General features: G+C 35.4%; 2 protein-coding genes across 2 annotated transcripts in view; one reads left to right on the top strand and one right to left on the bottom strand.

The window, feature by feature from the left end:
* The window catches only part of LOC143917913 (EGFR adapter protein-like), a 217,275-nt gene that overhangs the window by 77,400 nt on the left and 116,706 nt on the right, over positions 1-23,169 (bottom strand). The window contains exons 4-5 of the mRNA XM_077439538.1: positions 12,133-12,207; positions 11,891-12,037 (exon numbers count right to left, since the gene is read on the bottom strand). Of these exons, the coding sequence (XP_077295664.1) occupies positions 11,891-12,037; positions 12,133-12,207 (222 nt within the window). The remainder of the gene's footprint in view (positions 1-11,890; positions 12,038-12,132; positions 12,208-23,169) is intronic.
* LOC143917917 (kelch-like protein 35) overlaps positions 1-23,169 on the top strand; it is a 225,487-nt gene that overhangs the window by 2,771 nt on the left and 199,547 nt on the right. The gene's annotated exons all lie outside the window — the stretch shown is intronic.

The following is a 23,169-nucleotide window of genomic DNA, read 5'->3' on the forward strand; positions in this document are numbered from 1 at the left end:
ATTTTGGGGATTTTTTGAACATCATTAGTCCTATCGAACTGAAACTAAGTATCGGTTACTAAAATTCTTATCGATACGATGTAAATTTTTTTCAAACTTTTGTTAACCGGAAATGTACCTCCTCTTATAGGTGTCATTTTTTTAATCCAATTATTTCCTAAACTGCTCCCCGAATCAGACTGAAATTTTTGTACATATGTACATACATTATTTAAATATTTTTACCTCAACTGAAATTAGTACTTTTACTCTAGAGGTTCGAGGTTTTTTATGTTTCTCTCGGAAACTTTTCGGAGTATTGAATTGAAATTTCAGATCTAGAAGTTTAAGCTTGATACCAAGTAATATATAAAATTTGGTGAGCACCCGTCAACCGGAATTGGCAGTCTGCTCCTGTTCGATTTTCATTCCGCTATTTTTTGATCCCTTAAACGTGTGTGTTCTCCACTAAAAAAATCAAGTAAAATCCCTGTATCAATGTGATGAAAATAAAAAAATCATTCATTTAAATAAAATGGAAGTGGGATTTTTTCCTCTTAAAAAAGAAAAAAAAATTGTCACCACACGATTTTTTCCATATCCCTGAATATATCAGGCTTAAAATTTATATTCGCTATCTTTATGTATAATACTAACTTAGAGATGATAAGGTTTTGGTCAGAATTCGTAAGCCGGAAGTAGAAATTATTTTTAAAATAATATTTTATTATTTTATTTTGACCTTTTAACCTCTACAGAGCCAACTTTTTAATATCGGTATTAATAATGTTTTTTATTGAATTTCCGTTATTAAGACATTAGAGGATAAAGATTTATGGGCGAAGTTTTTTTTTTAATTTCAATTTTTAATTTCAATTTTTTGTGGAATTATATTGCGTAAGTTATTTTGAGCGCCTTTGAAAATTAAGACTTCTTGAAACTGCGTTACTATTCAGTGCAATTTAGTGCATCTTTCCGGGAACCCCTTTATCGAGGTAATTATTAAGTATGTACCGTTACTTAACAAGCCTAACCTGTTTCAGATTTGATATGTATGTATGTAAAGTTTGTGTGAGAAAGATTTTTTATAAAGATGAGCTTTGAAGTCAATGTGATCCAAAAATTGCATTTGATAAAAGTTTATTTGTCCGACAAAAGTTTGTCAGAATCGAAGTTGAGAGATTTGTCTATCCTGCGGTTTGTCAAAGCGTTTCTAATTTAAAAAAAATCAAACCATGAGAATTCGAGAGCAGATAAATATCTGCATCGCTTCTTTACATGAAAGTCGCCACTTGTTTCCTTTCTGTATCAAAAATTCTTCTACATATTTAACTGTACTTATGTACATTATCGCGTGCCAGTTCATGCGTTCAACACTCCGATACGTACAATTTAATTTTTAAACGCATCAACTACCGTTTCCTGTCGAGATGATATTAGATCACGGTGGCTCAAACGCAAAAGTGAACCAAGTCCAACCGTTAAAATACATATACATATACGTACATACATACGAGAGTGAAAATGGACTTGAAAAACTGCACTTACGCGCGTAATGTCACACATGAATTATAATTTCGTCCCGGAAACTCTGGAATAACGCGTCATTACACGTCGTATAATACATTCATTTGCATTAACGACAAGACATAAAATGGAGATAGGGGAAGGAAAGCGTATTTGCGAAAAACACGATGCATGCAAAGTGCTAAATATTTCATAAACGATCCTGTTTTTCGCGTATCTGCTGCGACAACACACCCGACGAAAAAAATCGTTCAACATTTACATAATGCTCGAAAATAAAACCGCAAATATTTTCTTCATATACAAGACAGAATACAGAAACGAGCAAGGACTCGCGTTAATGAAGAGCAAGTGCACCATCTTCAAAGGATCTAATTTAAATATACATATGTATGTGGATATGTACATAGGTAATAATGCACTATCGATGCGTTATACACCTACATACATTTATTTATTTATTTTAAACAGACCATTGTGGCATAACAGGAATTCCTAAAGCGCCACAATGGTCAAAAAATATAACACAAAAAAGAAAAAAAACAAAATAACAATTAAACATAAACATAAATACATCTACATACATAAAAAATAGCATTTATAATAACAGATAAAGTAAAAATATCAAATAAAATATAGCATAAGGAATGCCTTGCACCTACAGCCAGTTTCAATAAATATGTAAGAAACAACTACAAATACAAAACATCCCTGTAAGGCCCAAATGGAAGAGAGTTAATCAAAATTTCACTCATAAATCACAATCAATCATGAAAACAATGATGAGCGCAGACTACCAGATAAATGGGTTAGAGTAATTTCCGACAATTTACGCTCACTAAGGTGGAAAATATCACATTCAGTCTCGGCAGCAACGATTTCATTAAGAAGTCGGATAGCTCTTGGAATAGGAGCCATTCGAAAAAGGACTGTGCGGGCAGGAGGTACAACCAGCAAATGATGATGTCTACCACGCACATAGTGAATAGGGACATAAAGCCCCAACTGCTCCAGCAACAACGGGCATGACGTATTACCACGTAAGAGCAGGAGAACGAAACGAATTAATGAGAAGTTTCTCCGAAGTTCAAGGGAATTATACCCAAGCATGCCCAAAAGGAAAGGAGTGGGGTAGAGATATGGGTAATACCCATATTCTTTCCTATATAGGAAACGAAGAAATGCTTTTTGCACTTTCTCAATCATCAGAGAGTAATTTGCTTCATGCGGATTCCACACAATCGCATTATACTCTAGCTTACTTCTCACAAGCGAATTGAAAAGCAAGCGAGAAGACAAAGGATTGGAGAATAATCTTGCATATCTCAAAACAAATCCAAGTCGACGAAAGGAAACGTCAGCGACTTTTTTGATATGGTTGTGAAAGGTGAGCTGAGGATCAAAAGTGATACCCAAATCGACAATAGATTCCACACGCTTCAACAAGACGGATCTAATGGAATATCCGTGACAATAGAGTGAATGTGCACGTCCATAGCTCATAATTGCACATTTGTTTAAATTAAGTTCAAGGCCTAAACTAGAACTGAACTCCAAGACAGCGTTAATATCAGCTTGAAGGAGAGAGGCTTGCCTCTCATCCTTGACAGCAAAAAATAATTTAACGTCGTCAGCAAACAAGAGACATGATGCATTACATAAAACTCTAGGGAGGTTATTAATAAGAATTGTAAATAGTAATGGGCCTAAAGTGGACCCCTGAGTAACACCAGATCGAGTAAAAAATGAAGGAGATTCATAAAGACCATATCTAACAAATTGCTTCCTATCACTAAGATAAGAAGCAAAGAGTTTAAGAAGACGCGTTGAAAAACCCACTTCAGCTAACCTGATCAAAAGAGCGTCATTATTGACTTGATCAAAGGCTTTACGAAAGTCAAAGTAGGCTACATCAACTTGCTGACCAACGTCAACTTTAGACATGATCAAATGTGTGAAGCAGGCGAGATTAGTGGTAGTGGAACGACAGGGTGTAAAACCATGTTGCTCATCACACAATAATCTTTTAAACTGCGCAAGAATCAAACGGTGAAGGATGATGTCAAAAATTTTGGGAATAGCCGAGATAATAGCAATAGGTCTATAATTTTCAACCTCATTTTTAGAGCCACTCTTATGAATAGGAATGACTCTAGATAATTTCCATTTTTCAGGATAATTACCAGAAGCAAGAATAAGGTTAAAAATAAACTGAAGAGGCTCTAAAAGCGAATTACAGCATACCTTTAATACGTCAGGGGGCACACCGTCAGGCCCAACAGACCCCTTCAGCTTCATAATAGCCATCCTAACATCTCCCAGCGTTACCCGCGGAATGTCTATACCGACACCCTCAGTACCAATTTGTGAAGCCAAACTAGCATTAAGGGATGGTTTTCTCTGGTCAAAGACAGAGCTAAAAAATGAAGCAAAAGCATTGGCGATCTCAGGACCGTCAAAACTTTTATTACCAAATGAGAATGAATGCTCAAGACCATGTGAAATATGCTTACTCTTAATAAATCTGAAAAAGTGGTTAGGATTAACCGCAATAGCACTCTCCATCTCATTAAGATAGACAGTATATCGCTCACTCACACCACGTTTCACGATCTTCCTAAGAGTCCGGAATTTCTCATAGTCACAAAATGATTGGCTACGTTTCCATCTTCTATGAGACAACCATTTTGCACGAACATCAGCTATAAGTTTGCACCCAAACCACGGCGGAAATACCCGCCGATGTTGTTCCGAATTAGGATAACTGATGAACCGAGGAACATGACTGTCAAAAATATTATAAAGTGTATAATACAAATATTCAACAGCATCACCAGTATTCATGAGGTACATTTGGCGCCAGTCAATTGAACGAACCTCATTATAAACCAATTCAGAATCAACACGAGCAAAATTCCATCGCAGTGAGGAAACCCCAACCGATGAACAAGCTGAAGCAGCTCTCACAGAAGAAATAAACAAAAGCTCAATATGTAATGCATCATGATATAGGTCCTCAGGGATGATCGCAGTTCCTTTTGGGCATTGGATCATCGTTGCTGACACATTACATTCATTCACTAACATAATATCAAGCATACTTGGATTAATGGGTGAACCAATCTGTATTATGTCGCAATAGGAAATCACAAAATTAAATTTATTGCGGACATGAATATTAGCACTAGGTAGATTAAAATCACCCATAATTAACAATATATCACGTTCATTCATAAAATCACGCACATTCATCATATTCACAAACAATAACTCGTATACGTCCTCTTTCGCAGCAGGCGGAATGTAAACCACACATATAAACATTCTCAAAAATATAAAATCAACTCTCACCCATAAGTCCTCACCAGATAGAGTTTCAAAATTTGTCATCCGGACTGACCGAAACCAATCACGACAAGCAAATAATACACCACCACCACGTCGATCAACTCTATCGCGACGATGCACCCTCCAGGAAGAATCAAAAAGTTCAGCATCAAAAAATGATGAAGTCAACCATGTTTCCGTTAGTGCTACCATATCATCACAAATAGTAGAAACGGCTGAATTAAACGCAGCCAGCTTTGTCCTGAGACCTCGTACATTTTGGTAATAAATTACCAATTTTCGGTTTCCCAGTTTGGCGCGTGACTTTCTTTGAGACAAGAAATGGCAGTTTTGATTGAGCCAACGGAGACGAAACGGAAGAGGAAGCAGAAGAAGAAGCCAACACAGTCACAGCAGCATCACGACTATCAGGACCATTTGAGCAGGCAGATGTAGGAGAAGAGGCAAATGTAGGAGAAGAGGCATACATAGACGTCACTGCGACCGTTTCCATAGAAGATTCACCAATACTTGCAGACGTAGTTTTAATATCAGGCTTCAAACATTTAGTAGCTCCCGAACAAACATCAGCAAATGAAACACTTGGGCGCAGCTCTAATGATGAAACAACGTCAGTGGCAGACATAGAAGTAGTATTAGTATTCGATTTTATATTCTTAATGCTCATTCCCCAATCTTTAAATCTACCAAAATGAACACCAGCAGGCCAAGAACCAGCAGAAAATAACAGGCCAGCGACAGAAGCAGGAACAGATACCTTAAAGGATGTATATGATCCTCGTGCATTAAGAGGGGAAACCACAATGCCATCCTTTAATCCACAGATGGCACTAACGTGAGTCAAAACCTCGTCACACGAAGTGTCCAACGAGAGCTTCCATATATGTATATTGACATTCCTTTTGACGGAAACAATAACTCCCGAAGCTGCTGTTCCCACCTCAAATTTACGTCTAAGTGGAGGATGTTCAGCCGAAGGTCGGTCAGGTAATGCGGGTTGTCCAGGTTTTTCATGATTAATTCGCAGACCAGATTTACGTCTATTTCTTTTCTTTTTGCCCATCTTTACGGCTGCATCAGCAACGAGAGAAACAGAAGGAGAAGGCACAACACTTCTAATAAGTACAGGAGAATTCAAGCCTCGTATTAACTGCTCTAAGGATGAAAATCTTTTCTCAATACGATCAATTGCATTGACACATAGTTCACGCCACATTTTACAACAATCGCCCATTGTAAAAATTCAAATAAAAATAATAACAAATGACAATTTTTTCTTATTCTTTCTTCTTTTGTTATTTTTTACCGTACTAAGTATATAATAATTTATCGATATATATTTTCAGAAATCAGTTTAACCACTGTATTTAAATCACAATTGCAAATTTTTTATCAAAAATGAAAGCAACACCAATAACACTACACACAATGCAAAAACACGACACTATTAATCGATAATATATTCGAAAAAAGCATCCGAATATCGGACAATCAAAACAACGAACCAGCTAGTTAGTATGCTACCTAGCAACATTAATGATAGATTATAACGTCAACTGTGTAAAGAAAATGATGAAGAATTCGAACGACTTACATATCTTACATACAGAAGTAAGATGGCTATCGAAAGGAAATTGTTTATCATACATACGTCTATCAAAAATCACTTGTTCCTAGGAAGTACAATGATTTTGAAAATAGCTAATAAGTGGAGTAAAAATATATATGAGAGATAATGAGAACATATAATGCAAATTTTATAAGATATAGTATGAAAAAGAAAAAGTTATAGACAAAAATATAAGCCTACTAGCTATTAAACGTCACCGTTTTCAAACAAATTTAGAAGTGTTTATTACGATTATTTTTCACCATCGAACTATAAATATTAAGTTAAATTTCCATCGTTGACCAAACCACGCAAAATGGCAAAGTTTCAAAACGATTGGAAGACTGTAGGAAATTTAGCTCAGTCGTTTGCGAAATAAAACATAGAAAAGCCTTGTAAAAAGAGAAACATACGAAATTTACTTAAGTTTTCATAAGGTCTTCAACACATTTGTCAATATCTAAATATTAAAAATCACCGAGAAATACATTCTATGATTTCTATCAAGTTTTTATGAATTTTATAAAAAAATTACCACAAATGTATAATGTATCCTATCATGCTTATATTTTCGGATCTCAGAAAAAGTATTTCATTCAATTAGTTGCACAAACAATGGTGACGATTTATCGCTCGTAGGCTTAACACGTATAAAGTATATAAATAAATAAATTAGAATTATACAAAATATACCAGATTTTTTAAGCTTATTACCACCGAGAACTTTTTTCAACAATTCTTAAATTTTCTTTTTGATTTCAAAATCGCATTCGATAAAAGTTTTATTTCCTAATAATGATTTTGATCGTAAAAATACTAAAGCGAGGTCTATTATTTAACAACATTAAGATTCATCAAAAAACTACCACTTACAACTTTTCAATTTGTTGCTCGAATGATTTTATCGTATGTATACGAAATCTACGAGTGATGAATTTTGCAATCAATTGGGAAGACAAATTGCTTCATCTGTAAACACTATATGTAGGAAAAGTGCTTGATAGAAAAAAATCTCTGTGCTCAACAGGAAATAGCCAGTAGAATTTAACAAGTCGATAGTTTTCAAAACAGTAGTACTGAAAATCATAAAACAGTAGGACAATAATCTGACTTTTATTTATGGTTTGTACCCAGCAATTGTGTAAACCAGTATTTTATATCCAATTTCAGCTCGACTGAACTCGATCGAGTCACAGACACTTCATAGCTCATCCGCACAGTAAAGACTCCAAATTGAAACACCCACGGCTTATTATCGGAACGTATTCAACGACTTTAAGCCACAATATCGAGTTTCTCAGCACCGTTCGATTGTAACTAATGTGACTTCTTCCAAATCAATTGAAAAGTGCTGTCCGGTCGAAAAGTGGACCTCGCGTCATCCGACTCGAGTCTGTAAGTCGATCTCGTCTCGGTTTCTTGGCTCTGATTTCGCTAATTGACAAGAGACTACATAAACAATACGTCCAATGCTCAAACCGAGTGTAAACAGAGCCACTCATCGAGTTAAGATGCTTCCGATGGTCGACGAAGCGTGGTGAAATGTCGAGTGGTAATCAGATATTACGTGTGAAAACCCAATCGAGATGAAGATGAAGCTACATATTTGACATCGATGGAGTACGTATGTATGGATGGAACAGGTACATAGCTACCTACTTACGTATATACTCTGTTTTGTATGGGTGTTTTTTTTATTATGACCCAACTGCCATTCGATTTGTCTTTTGAGAAGGGTGCTTCATCCTCCCCTCCCTTCTAAAAGGCTACGACTTTTTCAACACGCTCCAGAGTCAACTTTTGCCAAAAGGACCGAAACTTTCCACATTTCCGAAACGAGAAGCGAACGTCTGTAGCACTCGAGTGCTTCATAATTACTTGTTCAGTTTCAGTTGAAGATTCTGTCCACTTATCCATACTACATACATCATATATTACACACATGTAAAATTGAACGTCTATAAAAACTTCTAGCTGGAGCCAACTTTTTATAATCATACTACAGAATTTAAATAAGAATATACTCATTTTGTGAACTGAATACAAGCATACATTAGGTAGGAGATTCAATAGAAGGAATCTACATTTGCAAAGAGGAATTTTGATCGATAGTACATTGTACAGTATGGCTCGGTAGTTTCGTTTATGTTTAACACCGAGGGTTTACTAGGTTTGACCCCGTGCTAATCTTTAATACTGCTGGTTAGTGAATATTTGTGACTCAATGTCGATCGTTTCTTATCAGATTTTGCCAATTTACCTGATTTTCATTGTTGAAATGGTTCCTCAAATTGGCAAAAATCATCCTACCCGCTGTCACAAATTTTATTTATGTACTCTCTAAGTTATTAAGTCTAAATTCATAGATGTCACAATGGATTAATTAATAAATTAATTGTTAATTTAATGCACTTCAGCTTCTCCACATACACTGATTTATGTAATAAAAATGCCGCAATGTTTGTAATTAATTGTCTAGGAAGGCGCATATAAAATAAAATACATAGTTTCAAAAGTAGCTACTCACTATTTATTTAGTTTATTTCATGTCATTCTAAAAATGTATGTTTTTTTACGTAAAATAAGATAAATTCCCAAGAATCGTTCTGCATATTCAAGAATTTATCCTGTATTTTATTTAAAATGCTGCCTACTAAGAGAAGAAAGGAATGGACTTTGGATCAAATGCCATATGGTCCAGTCAAGAGAGAGAATCTGGCCTGATGATAAGAAAGTATTTCAATTTTTGAAATTTACTTAATATTTCTCTCCTATGTGTACGCCCATGAGAGCATCTTCTTCTTTTATTAGTTCAAGCAAGTATTATACTTCCGAAAAGCCATTTTAAGTGAGTCAAAATACCAAGAAATCTCTTCTTTGAGATTCTTATTGTCAAATTCCTCTAAATTAATAACAATTTTTTTATCATAGTCGATATTTATGATATATTTAACAGTTGGCAACCCCTTATAAAACCCTTTGAGACCCACCTGTGTAGAAAGTGGTGTAAAATGCAAAGTTTACAGCCGTATAGAATTGCATTCAGGTAATACCATAATAGATTCCTGAGCAAAGCCCACTATAAGCTAGCTTACTATACATAAGCACACGTGTTGACTGCTGTTTTTTACAGCAAACATCCAATCAACAAAGCAATTACGCCAATCATAATCTATTTAAATCACTACAATTAATATCCCATCAATACGATCAAATTACATACACACACCTGGCATACGAGCGGGATAATACTCGGCATAATAATACCCAGCAGATGGGAAACAAGACCTCAACTTACGAGCGCTTTGTTCGACAGCAGAATTTAAACGAGACTTTTTTCAAACGACGATGTCTCACATTCTTCTCTACAATTTACTGAGGTCACCAGTGAGCATATGTACTTCCCGATTGGGATTCCAGACGAGGCAAGTTCTAGACTTGAGCTCGAAAAGTCTAAATCTACGGATCGACTCTGAAGCAGCCGATTCGGTCTGGTTTAGTGCCGACACTCGAGTGTAATTCAGGTCCCAACCTGTGCCACAACTTCTGTCTATTTATTGCATTTTCCATTGCCGAGTCGTGATAGCGGTTCTCAAACACCTTTGGATTTAGTGGCGAGTTCGCTGAGGGTTAAACGGTTCGGTTATCCGTTTCAGTCGCTCGACTGAATTCAATGTGTAAAAGCAGATATAACTCAGTAGCTTTCGGTTTACAGACACGTGTTAAAATAGTCAAAACAATATACATACGTGCATATAATATATTTATCATATTTAAAATGCCTTCATGAACATATACATAGGTCCAAAACAAAAATAAAACGTAACGATGAGCATCTGATTAACAAATGCAAATTTTCTGTGTGAAATTTTCACACAAATACAAGGGGAAGCACAATTTCTATAAATCATTAAAACGAGATCAGAAATTAAAATCTCACTACTTCATACATATATAAAAGAAGTCAAAAATGTATGAATTTTCATCGTGAAAACAATTATCACGTTAAAATAAGTTCTTCAGATCGTCGATTTTAGAGAGTCTTTAGTTAATATTAAGTATCAGATGTATTACGAGCATTTATCGGAATTGTAAATAGGTTTTTGAGCTCTTTTTTCTATTATGCTGTACATTAACATTAGAATAATATAATACTATGATTACTGACGAAATTAAATTAATATTGTAAAATAGAAAATGATCAGTAGATCAATAGCTTAAATAGATATAAGATGTATTGTGAACATACTTTAGTAATAATAAAAATGAAATTTTAAATTAAAACATTAAACTAAGTTCAAAATCATTGTATTTGTGTATAATTTCATTGAAGAATAGTAGAATTGAACCATTTCGTAATAAAAATTTCAATTGAAAGCTGCTAAAAAGGTGTGATCCTTAATGTTTGTGATTCATTTCAGCCAGGAAAAATGTTACGAACTTATTCTGGTTGACTAACATTTAATTCATTTGATAAAAAATTGTAGAATAAATGTTTTTCATTTATTTTACAATTTTACTAGTTTTTAGAAGACTGATTCCAAATAATTTAAGCACGAAAATTTTTTCATATTCATTGGATGAAATTGGATTGAACACGCACGAATTAAATATCAAAAACTATATTTTATGGTAAAATCAGAATATCTGCTGCTGCTACGATATACGCGTAAATTTCTGCTGTAAAGGAACGTAGGGGGTCGACCGGGTATGCAGTTGTGCACATGAAAAAGTTCAGGGCCTATATAATATGGATATACTACATATGGCACTAATATTTCACCAATAATTTATGTCAATAACCACCTCAGAATTTATGTCAATGAATTTATTTCACCCACAGAATTTATGTCAATGACCACCTCACACCAGCATCCAAACAACTACTCAATATAACCAAGGAAACGGCCAAAGAAAAAAACCATCCGTACACTTGGATTAAACATGGTAAAATTCACATAAGAAAGAACGATACATCTAAGTTTTGATCATAACCAAAACCAGTGATTTAAACAAGATTATATAATTTATCTCTTATGCAATTTATATCAATTTTTTTTCAGAACTTATCTTACTAACTGTGTAATTTAATGCTCACATTTAATTATTTAATTTCTCTGTTTTTTCATATGTTAATTTCCAAGTTTTATGTATGACTACGTGTATGTTTGCTCTTTAGTTTATTACTACCAGCGGAAACCTATAATTGGTCTTTTGTAATGTATTTTATTATTTGTTCTGTTTTGATTTAAGACTGTTGGTTTTCCTAATAATATAAAATAACCAACAATCTATGTGTGGTTCATCTACATATACATATGTACATACATATTAGTTTCGTATTTAAGCTTTCAAACTGGAACAGCTTAAAAACGAGCGGTTTCAATCCACATTATGAATGGTTTCGAGATAAAAATGATTAATTACCTGTTTGGCTGTGTCTGTGGTGAAAGAATGGCAGAATTGTGAATTTGCTGGGCCTCTGGGTTCTCTAGCCACAAACCCAAACAAAGCCCTTGCCGGTTCACACGTGGCGTAAGATATGCGCCTTAACGCATGTGCCATCTGCACACTCTGCAAAAAAATTCACCAGGGTTAGAAGGTCAAATCTTGAATTTGTTTGATTTTTAACATATAATATAATATAAATAGATTAAACGTCCAATCACCTGATCGTTCGGTCGACATACTTTGACACCTGCCAACGACACCACTATCAACACGGGGATAGCTCGCCCTGATTCCTGCAAAAGACAATTTTAAAATTAATAATCAAGTCATATATACAGCAATCGATCAAAATAGAACAACGTGATAAGTATTTTAAATAAATAATTTTAAAGGAAATTTTCAATGCTGTATGAAAATGCTTCATACCTCATTTTAAAGCTAATCGAAATGCAATACGTCACGTACAGTTGACGGATATTCTTTACTGACGGATATTTATTACTGAAACTTTATGTTTGGAGAAAGTCATTAAAAAACCTTGAAAAACTAGATTTAAAGTACAACTTGGCCAGCAGCAATCTGTCTATTTATTATGATGCTTTCGAACTAAATAAATTGTCTGTCGAAAATAAATTGTCTTTTAGCATTCAAAAATGCTGTGTCCTCAATGTGACAAGATCTTCATATCGCTTGATTTATCCCTATCGCCTAAGTGGGGTTGAATTAAAGTGGATGAATTTTGTGATTTGGGGGTCTTGTTCTCAAATAATTTTCATTTTAAACGGCACATAGACAATATTTGTTTGCGAGCCACGAAAATACTGGGATTCTTACTACGAGTTAGTAAACCTATCCAGAGTGAATTGGTGCTTAAAATTCTTTATGAATCTCTAGTACGTAGCATTCTAGAATTTTCTTCCATTTTATGGAGTCCTACCCATATTTTTTTTATTTTATTTTACAAAATCAATTAATCAAGCACACTCGTCTAACAGATTGCTCCACAGCGACGAGTGTACTAAAAAGATTAAGAAGTACAAAAGGAAATAATACAAGTTAAATAAACAAATTATATATACAAATTAAATAAGGAAAAGATAACTAAATAAAACATGAAATCATAATAAAATCATAATTAAAAACACTAACTCAACCTTTCTAAATGGTCGCGACCTCCATTACTTAGGAAGTGGTGCAGGGAATGAAGAGAGACGTGACAAATGTCAATGGCACCATCCAGTGAATTTAAGAAACGAGGCCGCGAGGAATGGGAGAATAACTAAAAGCCACAGTTCTAGCCAAAGGAGTGTGAAAAAGGGGACGATGGCGGGTCCATATCACACTATCTGGAGCATGAAGGCCCAACTCAGCCAGGATAGACGGACAGGAGATACAGCCTCTAAATATGCAAAACAAGAACTTGATGAGGGCAACACTCCTCCTGTGGTCAAGAGAAGTGTAGCCGACCATACCCATGACGAATTTTGAAGGAAATAAGTATGGGTAAATCCCATATTGCTCCTTATAAAGCAGTCTGAGAAATCGTCTTTGGACAAGTTCAAGCTACACAGATAGAGACTTAGTGTAAGGATTTCAGATCATAGAGGCGTATTCCAAGATACTCCTAACTAGAGCATTGTACAGCAATCTCAAAACAGCGGGATTATCGTAGTGTCGAGAATTACGAAAGACAAACCCAAGCATTCGTGAGGCAGAGCAACACACAGAGTCGATATGAACAGAGAAATTTAGGTCACATGCAACCCCAAGATCAACAGTTGAATCGATCCAGTTCAATAAAAAGTTACCAACAAGATATGGAAAGGTACGATCGGGGGTGGATCTGGATCTGGAGTAACACATAACCTTGCACTTGGAGACATTAAGAGCCAAACTCATTCATTGAATATTGAGAGAATCCAAAAACGGTTTCTCAAATATCTTTATATGAAACTGTATGGTTATTATCCTTGGCTATATCCTAGTGCATTAATATTAGGGGCGTTGGGTTTCAACTCATTGGAGTCTGGTAGCGTTATGTTTCTAGGAAAGCATTTTCTAAGCTGTTGAATGGGATAATACACAATCCTCAGGTTCTTAATGAATTTAGATTTTATGCACCTAGTAAATTCAGGGACCTGAGGAGTCGTAATTTGTTTGTTCCTCTGTGGCTCGCACAAATATATTGGCAACGGCTCCTATATCTAGGGCAATATATGTATGTATCTGCTCAACCGGATTGCTGGTGAAATTGACCTCTTCAATATAAACTATGCTAATCTGGTTGAGAGGTTGTTGAGGAATGCCAATAGTTGTTTGTAAAAATTTTAGATGTGATGATATGTTGTTGCTATTATTTTTTTATTGTTATTATTATGATGTAGTATTGTTATTGTGATGATGTTATGTTGTGTTGTATTGTATTGTTGTAATTAATTGACTGGCCACAGTGACGCGTTAGAGCTCTCTGTAATGTCACTGTGGCTAATAAAGTAAATAAAATAAATGATCACGGGTTCTAGTCCCACCGGTTGCTGCTGGCCAAACCTCACATTGTGACTCCGGGTCCATCGTTTCCTAATAAAGTTTGCCAATTTTTCTGATTTTCAATTAAACAGTTCCTGAAAAATTGGCGTCTCGATTTTTCGCTGGTTTGTATAAATGCTGCTAATTTCTCCATACATATTACTTTGTGGCTGGTATTGAATGCTTACAATGCTTGTGTACAATGTTTGGCCGTAGATGTCACGTTTAATGTAAAAATATATAATTATTATGGGTTTGGTGCAAACGATCGAAAAGCGCCAGACAGATTGAACCACAGATTAACTGGATGGCTGATTTAAACGCAATTCTCGACTTCACGAATGAAAAATTGCACATCAGATGACGAGTAACCTTTCGATGTGCCCAGATGCATTTATTAAAATGGTAATTATTAAAATTGAGTTGGATCTTTCTGGCGAGTTTTTAATAAGGAAAGATTCGGAACTAAAGTATCAGAAGCACAGAACGTATACAGGGTAGGCATGTCGGGACTTCGGGTAGATTTCGCTTAGTGTAAGTGCGAGCATTGCGCACGCATAAGGTACACGTGTCGTTAATCTGTGGTTCAGTCTGTCTGGCGCTTTTCGATCGTTTGCACCGCATCGAATTATTATGTATTTATAATTGATATTTCTTGATCTGTATAGTACACTTGTCGCATTGGAGTGATCTTTAAGACGAGTGTGTATGATTGATTGAATAAAATAAAATAAAATGAACTTCCAGTTGAGATAAAAATATTTAAAAAATAATTGTGTATGAAATTCATCATACCCGGATCCGGCGGGCTTTGAAGCCCGGATCCCGAATCCTAGTTTTAAGTCATTACCAGGCCGGGTCGAGTCCAGAAACCCTAGTGATAGTGTTAGCAGTGTTTGAATTATTTCCAAAATACACACAAACACTTTTCAAAAATTATGGAAACGTCATTGATTCTGAGTTCAAACCAGTCGAAGTCTCACGGTCAAGTTTTCTCATGATCACAAATCTCCATCTATTGTTACTACGTACGTACACAGATAAAGTAAAAAATCGACAGGATACGGGTGCCCCTATTGAGAATCCGCCAACGCGACAGCTCGAAGCGTATAATTTTCCTCGATCGGGAAAATCCGTGAGAAAATGACACTTTATCGGGGAGGGGGGGGGGGGGGGGGAGTTTGTTGCCACACACGTGTGTGTAGAGAGTGTAGCAATATCCCAAGAGGCAATGGGGATGCGAATCCGTCGTTAGGGGCACCCTGGGGCGCTCGTTAACCTGTCCGTTGGATCGAGGCCAAATGGGCGTCGGCGTCTATCGACGCCCCGTGAAAAAGTGGCCTAGAACCTCCCCCAAATAAATTAAACACACTCGAGGGCGTCCTTAATCTCGGGCCCATTCGTAACCCGGCATAATGAACAACCCTTTGAGTGTCTCCGCCGCTCGCCTACCCGGTTTTTCGCACCCTTCAGTTTAAACCCTAAGCTTGCCAAGACGTTTTGAAGTGCCCTGTCGAAAACTTTAACACAAATGATTGATGGGTTTCACTTCTGATTATTTTCTTGTACAATTAATTGTACATGGTTAAGGGCGAAAACACACAGCAAGGAACGTGGCACGTGGTTTTTTTTTAGATAGTTTTAAACGTGCGAAAAAAATGTGGCGTACCTCAAACAGGTTCATCGAACGCCCGGCACACACGTACCCAAAATCATCCCCTGGAGTGTTTTCGGTAAAATGTATCCTTGCTTGACTTGACAGTGATCGATAACGGTGTATCCCACATTTGAAGAAATGTAGGAGACCCCCCTCAGATTCATGACACGCCCGGCACACACCCAAAATCACCCCCCCTGCAGTGTTTTCGGTAAAATGTATCCTTGCTTGACAGTGATCGATAACGGTATATCCCATATTTGAAGAAATGTAGGAGACCCCCCACAGCGGGAGCCAGGCACACGACGTGCCGTTCTTCCCTGTGTGGTTTTGCCCTAAGGTTCCAGGATTGTGTGCGGCTCAAGGATAAGTAAGGACCGGTGGACAAGATGACGACTAAAAAAATGTTTCACTGTTGTCAAACTTTATTTTTGCTCTCCTGCTTTCTCGTACAAATGAAAGGTCTATTTTTATTTTATGGCGACAATTCGACCGCCGATCTATAGTGATTATCAACTAAGAGGTCCCCAAGTACACCTAATCAGCTAATCATCTGGCGTTCTACGATATTAAGTTACACTGAAGTTCTATGAATTCAGATCTCACTGTTGATCTACAAACTCCTCCAAACTCATATTTAAAGGAGCCAATATTTTTTCAGTATGATTTTTGTCATTGCGACTCTTGGATTGGGAACCGGCGTGTTAGATACTAAAAACCGCGTCTCGCCAATTTTTTTCTCCCGTCATATTAAAACGTGTCAACGGAACCGATAAAGTTTCAACTTCGCAGATATTTCATCATCGCAATTCTCGCGCTCGAGGGGAGAAAAAGGAAAAAAAGCGAAAGTATTATGCAAATGGTTCGGATCGATTTATCTTTCAATTTTTCACTGGTGAAACTTTTGCGAAAATTGCCAGAGAAAATATTGCGGACGACCAATAATTATGCGGCGGAAAATTTCTCCTAAAGGGCTATTTATTAAAAAAAAAAACCACCCTCTCTCGACCATTAATCCCCATCTCTTTAAGTTATTCAAAATTAGCGCGAACGAAAGCGTCTTTGAAATAACCCTCGGAAACTTTTTGGGGAAAAAACGAGACCAACACAAATAAAAAGTACATACTGAATTTTCTTTTTAAATTTTCAAAGAGATCGAACACTATTTTTCAAAACGAATAGCATCTTTTAAACCTTCTTATTATTCGCTCACCTCTCCCTTATTTTGAATGCTAATTGACAAGTAGAACAAGACACAAATTATAATAAAGAACCCCATATATCAGCGCAATGTGGACGGGAAAAACATTGCAATCATCATTTCTGACTTTTCCGGACACCTTTTTTTATTGATTATTATTTTTTCAAGCATTGCTTGTGATGGTGATTTTTATATATTCGTGAACATACATATATTGAATATAATATCAATAAATTAAAAATATTTTGACAAACTATTGCATCCAATTTCGTATCCCACAAATGAGAGAAGTCAATTCGAAGCATTTAATTCTGAAAGTCTATTTTAAATCTGATATTAACATAAATTATTAAAATAATAATAATCCTAGTTGGGCTATTAAAGACACGCACCCCATAACAATAACTAACAGCTCAAGTTTCGCTCGATTGAAATTATTATTAGTATAGTGACTTCCTGCGCGATCGTAAATATGTCCCGTCACATCCGACCCGGAAAACTTTCGTAAATCAAAACAAAGAAGAAATATACACCCCTTCCTAATTTAGACACAGATCCTCAAAATGTGCTAGAAACTACCTATTTGTAGTAGTTAAGCCTTTACAAGTGGATGACCGCTACATAAGTCATGCGTAAAATGCCAGTAGTGCGAATGGCGTGAATCACCGTGTAAACAAATTACTTCACGCAAAATTTACTATTAAAAAATAAATACTTATATGTATTTGGTCACTTGAATAAATATTACAATATATATGCATGGCTGAAAACTCGATTTACAAATTTGTCAAAAGAATACCGCGAAAGTTGCCCCGGGCAAAAGGCTTAGACACATGTAGGATCCATTCGAATGGGATAAGTGATGGGATAAGAGGTGACAAAAATGAGACTCCAACATAACCTAACCTAACCTAACCTACAAACATATATTATCAATTGGTTATCCTGTAAATTATCGTTTATTTGGGGGCTTCTCTATGAAGGAGTTGGCTTACTGAGACTGTATATTCACGTTTAACATTTCTGCTCTCAAAACAGTATTTCCCAATTATTTTTAAACTGAGGTTTTGAACTTTTTTATTTCAAAATAGACAAAATAAAAATAGAAAATTTTGTTATGTTCGACTAAAGATTCTTAGAAACGACCTCGAGAGCATTTAGCTACAATACTCTATAAGCAGAAAATTTTCAACTGCAGATAAGTCTTGTTCTGTATATGTTACAATGAAATTATTATTGTAAGTGAAATTATAATTTCACTAGTGAGATTATAATTCCACTGACAGAAGCAGTGAGTACGGATATAACAATGGAATTACAAATTTACTTATCGATTTCAGTTTTTAATTCGAATTAAAACGTATGAATTCGATTTATAACGTACGAATTCACATTACAACATACGAATTCGAATCACAACTTACGAATTCGTATTACAGCGTACTACCAACCCTTACAACCTAATCTTAAATAAATAAAACCAACCCTAACTTGACCTAATATAACCTAATCTTAAATAAAAAACCAAACCTTAACCTAACCTAACCTAACCTTAAATAAATAAGTTTTGGCAGCTAATATACTATGATGTGTTTGCTTGTGCACCCAGTCCTACACATGCGGCATCATAATAGCCAAAACGAAACAGATAGTAGACCATGAGAAGAGTGGGAATTTACAGGAGTGGGGTTGGAGGGGGTGTGAGCGCGAGTTGGGCATCGGAGTGGGGATGGAGAAGAGCGGGGTTGTGACGTGGGGTGGTGCGATTTGTATCGGGGAAGTACTATCATCCAACTGTCAAAAATTATAATTTCACTGATAGGGGCTATTGAAAATGTAATTGGACATGATTTAACTGAATATTATATAATTGATTTTGATTTTTAAATGCTTTTTATTATTACTAAATTATGTTCACAATACATCTTTATACATATCTATTTTAATAGCTACTGATCTACTGATCATTTTCTATTTTATAATTTTAATTTAATTTTGTTAGTTATCATAGTATTATATTATTCTAATGTTAATGTACAACATAATAGGAAAACGAGCTCAAAAACCTATTAACAATTCTTATAAATGCTCATAATACATCTAATACATAATATTAATTAAAAACTCTCTAAAGTCGATGATCTAAAGCAGATTGTGATTAGGTAGTCTGTGTTTATACCTGAAGGGTATAGACATTTTATTGTAATCACCGAGATTCTTCACAAGTGTGTTAGTATGGTTATTAGTGATTCTGTCATAGGATCTACTGGTTAGTTTGTTAGTAATGTCTGTAACAAACGGAATATTATATATGACATGCAATTTTTTCAAGTTATTATATATTGGTGTGTTATAAATTATTTTTAGGGATTTATTTTGTATTAATTGGAGCTTGAAAAGGTTAGTATTCGAAGCGTTATTCTATACAGGTGAAGCACAGGTTAATAATGGTAATATGAGTGCGCGATATTATTTTATTTTATTTTGATAAAGAACTATGGCGATTAAATATTGGGTATATTCATATTGATTTTAACTTAAACTTACACAAAGATGCCCAAGTCCTAAAACTCGTACATTTGTCGTTTTTTTTCCCCTCGGTTTGGGAAGTGCCATGTTTATTGCGAGGTCGGTTTTCGCGAGTTGTCGGATAGCGGGTGTCCCGTTAAACCGGCATCTGTTCGCGAGTTAAATACGACTCGTCACTTCCGGCCAGGATACGATGTTTTACTCGCCGGATGGTGTCCTTCCGTGCTCCACACCGCAAAATTATTGTTCCGGAACATACATATGTACTACTATTGCCGGACAGGGACCGGCAACCGTCACAACACCCATGAAAATCAAACAAAAAATGTCCCATATATATTTATATTTTCTTTCGTCAACAAACTGACTTTATATCTAACTATAATAACCACTATTATACTAGGAAAATCATCAAATGTTTTATTTTTCAAACAATTTCGAAGTAAATATCAATTATCCGTACCGAGAAATCAGATTTCGTGCAAGTCACACCGGGACACCTCCCCCCTAAAAAAAATCAGATCTCTGACTTTTCTATAAATATATTTTCAATCGAAGTGATATTATTTAGAATATCTATAATTGATTTTTTTCCCTTCTATTTTTTTAATATAGGTAAATGAAAAGTGATACAATTACAACGAAGAAACCAAAGACAAACTTCACTGAGAGGATTAGTGAAAACATCTAATATGGTTTTTGGTGCTTTTTCTTCAGCTAAAAAAAGCTTTTAAAGCTTCAAATAGCCTTAGAGTGCGTTCTATTGCAGGTAATAGTGATAGCCACCTAGTTTTTAAATGTAAGAATAGATTTTATATTCAATATTAGCAAAATCACAGAAATATTTTAGTCTTTCTGTTCTGACAGTGTCAATTCCGCGTCTGCGTGTGATGAACCATTCAGAGTGTGAGAAAATTCTCTATTCAAGATAAATTGATTGATGCCTGATACACATTTTTTGTCTCCCTTCTACACATAGTTCTCCAGAAAGTATAAGACAGAGACAAATAGTTCATTGTTGAATATTGTTGCAGTGTTTACCAGACTGTCTGGTAAACACTTGACTATTTTTTTATAGTTTATGTTAATTCTGAGTTAAAAACTTTTGTACTAATTTAAAAAGTAGTAAACCGGGACATTTGGGCGTCCCGAGAGGTTTGTTCGGGACACCGAAACACGAGACTTAAAACTGGTGACAATCCCGATTAATCGGGACGCCTGACAACCCTAAATAAACGGATACGAGTCAATAAACTGATACTAAATATGTACGTATGCATTTCTCTGTTTTTTCTACAATTTCTTAGCAAGCACACATCATAGATAGAGTTTTAAAATTCTTAGCATTAAAAAAGGAATATTTTTAAACACACATCCCAAATTAGAACATCCGTCTATCCCACTCACGTTCCCGTCGAATCGTTTCGACTATCGCTCAGAAGTTCAGAGGCCATCCCGACCCCACCAGCTAGCTCCCCAAGTGTTTTTCCAACAGATTGAAATTTCAGATGCAGCACAATCTACTCCAAGTTCAAATACACTCGGGTTTTGAAATATTGGGTTTTGTGGCGTTGCCGAACTCCAACCCTCGCTTATCCGAAATAGCGAAAGTTTTCCCGCGCCAGGGGTGGATTTAATACTGATAATGGAAGAAGAGGATACGCGGTTAACCGAAAGATGGCGACGATGATTAATAGTCGAACCTGACTCTACGGTGAACCTGTCCCCCCCCCCCCGTCTTTGCCTCACATGACGAATAGTACCAGGGCTGTGGAGTCGAAGTTGGAGTCATGGAGTCGTGGATTTTAATTAGAATCAAAGTTGTTAAATATCGAACGACTCGAACTCCGACTTCGCTTTCAAATCACATTTATTTTTAAACTTATCATATATTTATTTATTTTTTACACATATACCAGGAAGACCTTACAGGTAATTACAAATTACAATTACAAGTCGTTGAATTACGAGACACTGAAAAACTCGCAAATTAACGAGACATCTACGAATTGTACATAAATTTTACTGTACATTAATCATACTTCAAATAGTCGTGACATAGTAGGTAGGAAGGATTTATAGCCAATTTTTAAACAATTGGCAAACTCTGGTAGGAAACGATCGACCTGGAGTCACAATATCCAAGTCTGACCAGCAACAAAGCCAGGGATAGACCCCGTGACCACACAATCGAATGTATCACACGCTAACACACACGTTAATCATATAAATATATAATACATATGCAGATTTTGCTGCGTAGATATTAAATGAGAAGATGTACTCAGAAAATTACTACAGATGTACTCAGAAAAATTCTTTTCCAATTCATTTCCATGAGGTCAGCTCATGGGATCGAACCCGGCACCTCTCGGTGTTAAGCAGAAGCTTAACGACCGAGAAGCTTATCGCGTATTCTGTGTGTGTGTGAGATAACTCTCGCCGCACTATAATAGTCGTTTCGATTCAACATATTATTTATTTATTTTATTTTATTTTATTCTAAACAGACCATTAAGGCATAGTAGGAATTCCTAAAGCGCCACAATGGTCAAAAAATATAACACAAAAAAAAACAAAATAACAATTAAACATAAATTAATACATAACGAAAATAATATACTCATCAATTATACATAAAAAAATACATTTGAACATAAACTTAAATACATCCATACATAAACATAAAAAATAGCATTTAATAATAACAGATAAAGTAAAAATATCAAATAAAAAATATAGCATAAGGAATGCCTTGCCCCTACAGCCAGATTCAATAAATATGTAAGAAACAACTACAAATACAAAAAATTATATGTACATACGTCATAGTTAAAGCACTGCCAACAAAACGCACGAATATATTTAATACGAACATAATAACAGATCAACAAAAAACTTCTATATATACATTTTATTACCAAATTTTCATCTAAAGAAATAACCCAGCGGTATGGCTCAATGGTAGCGTGTATGTTTAGCACCAAGTGATCAGTGGGTTCGATCCGCTATACTGCTGGTAAGATTTGGGGGTATTTGTGACTCCAAATCAATCGTTTCTTATCAGAATTTTCCAATTTTATCTGATCATTGTTGAAACGGTTCCTTAAAATTGTCAAAAAATCATCTTTTCTGTATTTATTGTATCAAATCTTCTGTATTTATTGTATTTACAGTTTGTAAAAAATATGTGCAAATCTAAATCCATAGATGTCTTATGGATTTAGATTTGCACATGATTAATTAATTAATTATTTTTTATTTCGTGTTCTTCAGCTTCTCGAAATACAGTGATTTATGTAATAATAAAATGCTGCATTTTTTGTAATTAATTGTCCAGGA

Source organism: Arctopsyche grandis, chromosome 10 (genome assembly GCF_051622035.1).
Source record: "Arctopsyche grandis isolate Sample6627 chromosome 10, ASM5162203v2, whole genome shotgun sequence".
NCBI classification, from domain to species: Eukaryota; Metazoa; Arthropoda; class Insecta; order Trichoptera; family Hydropsychidae; genus Arctopsyche; species Arctopsyche grandis.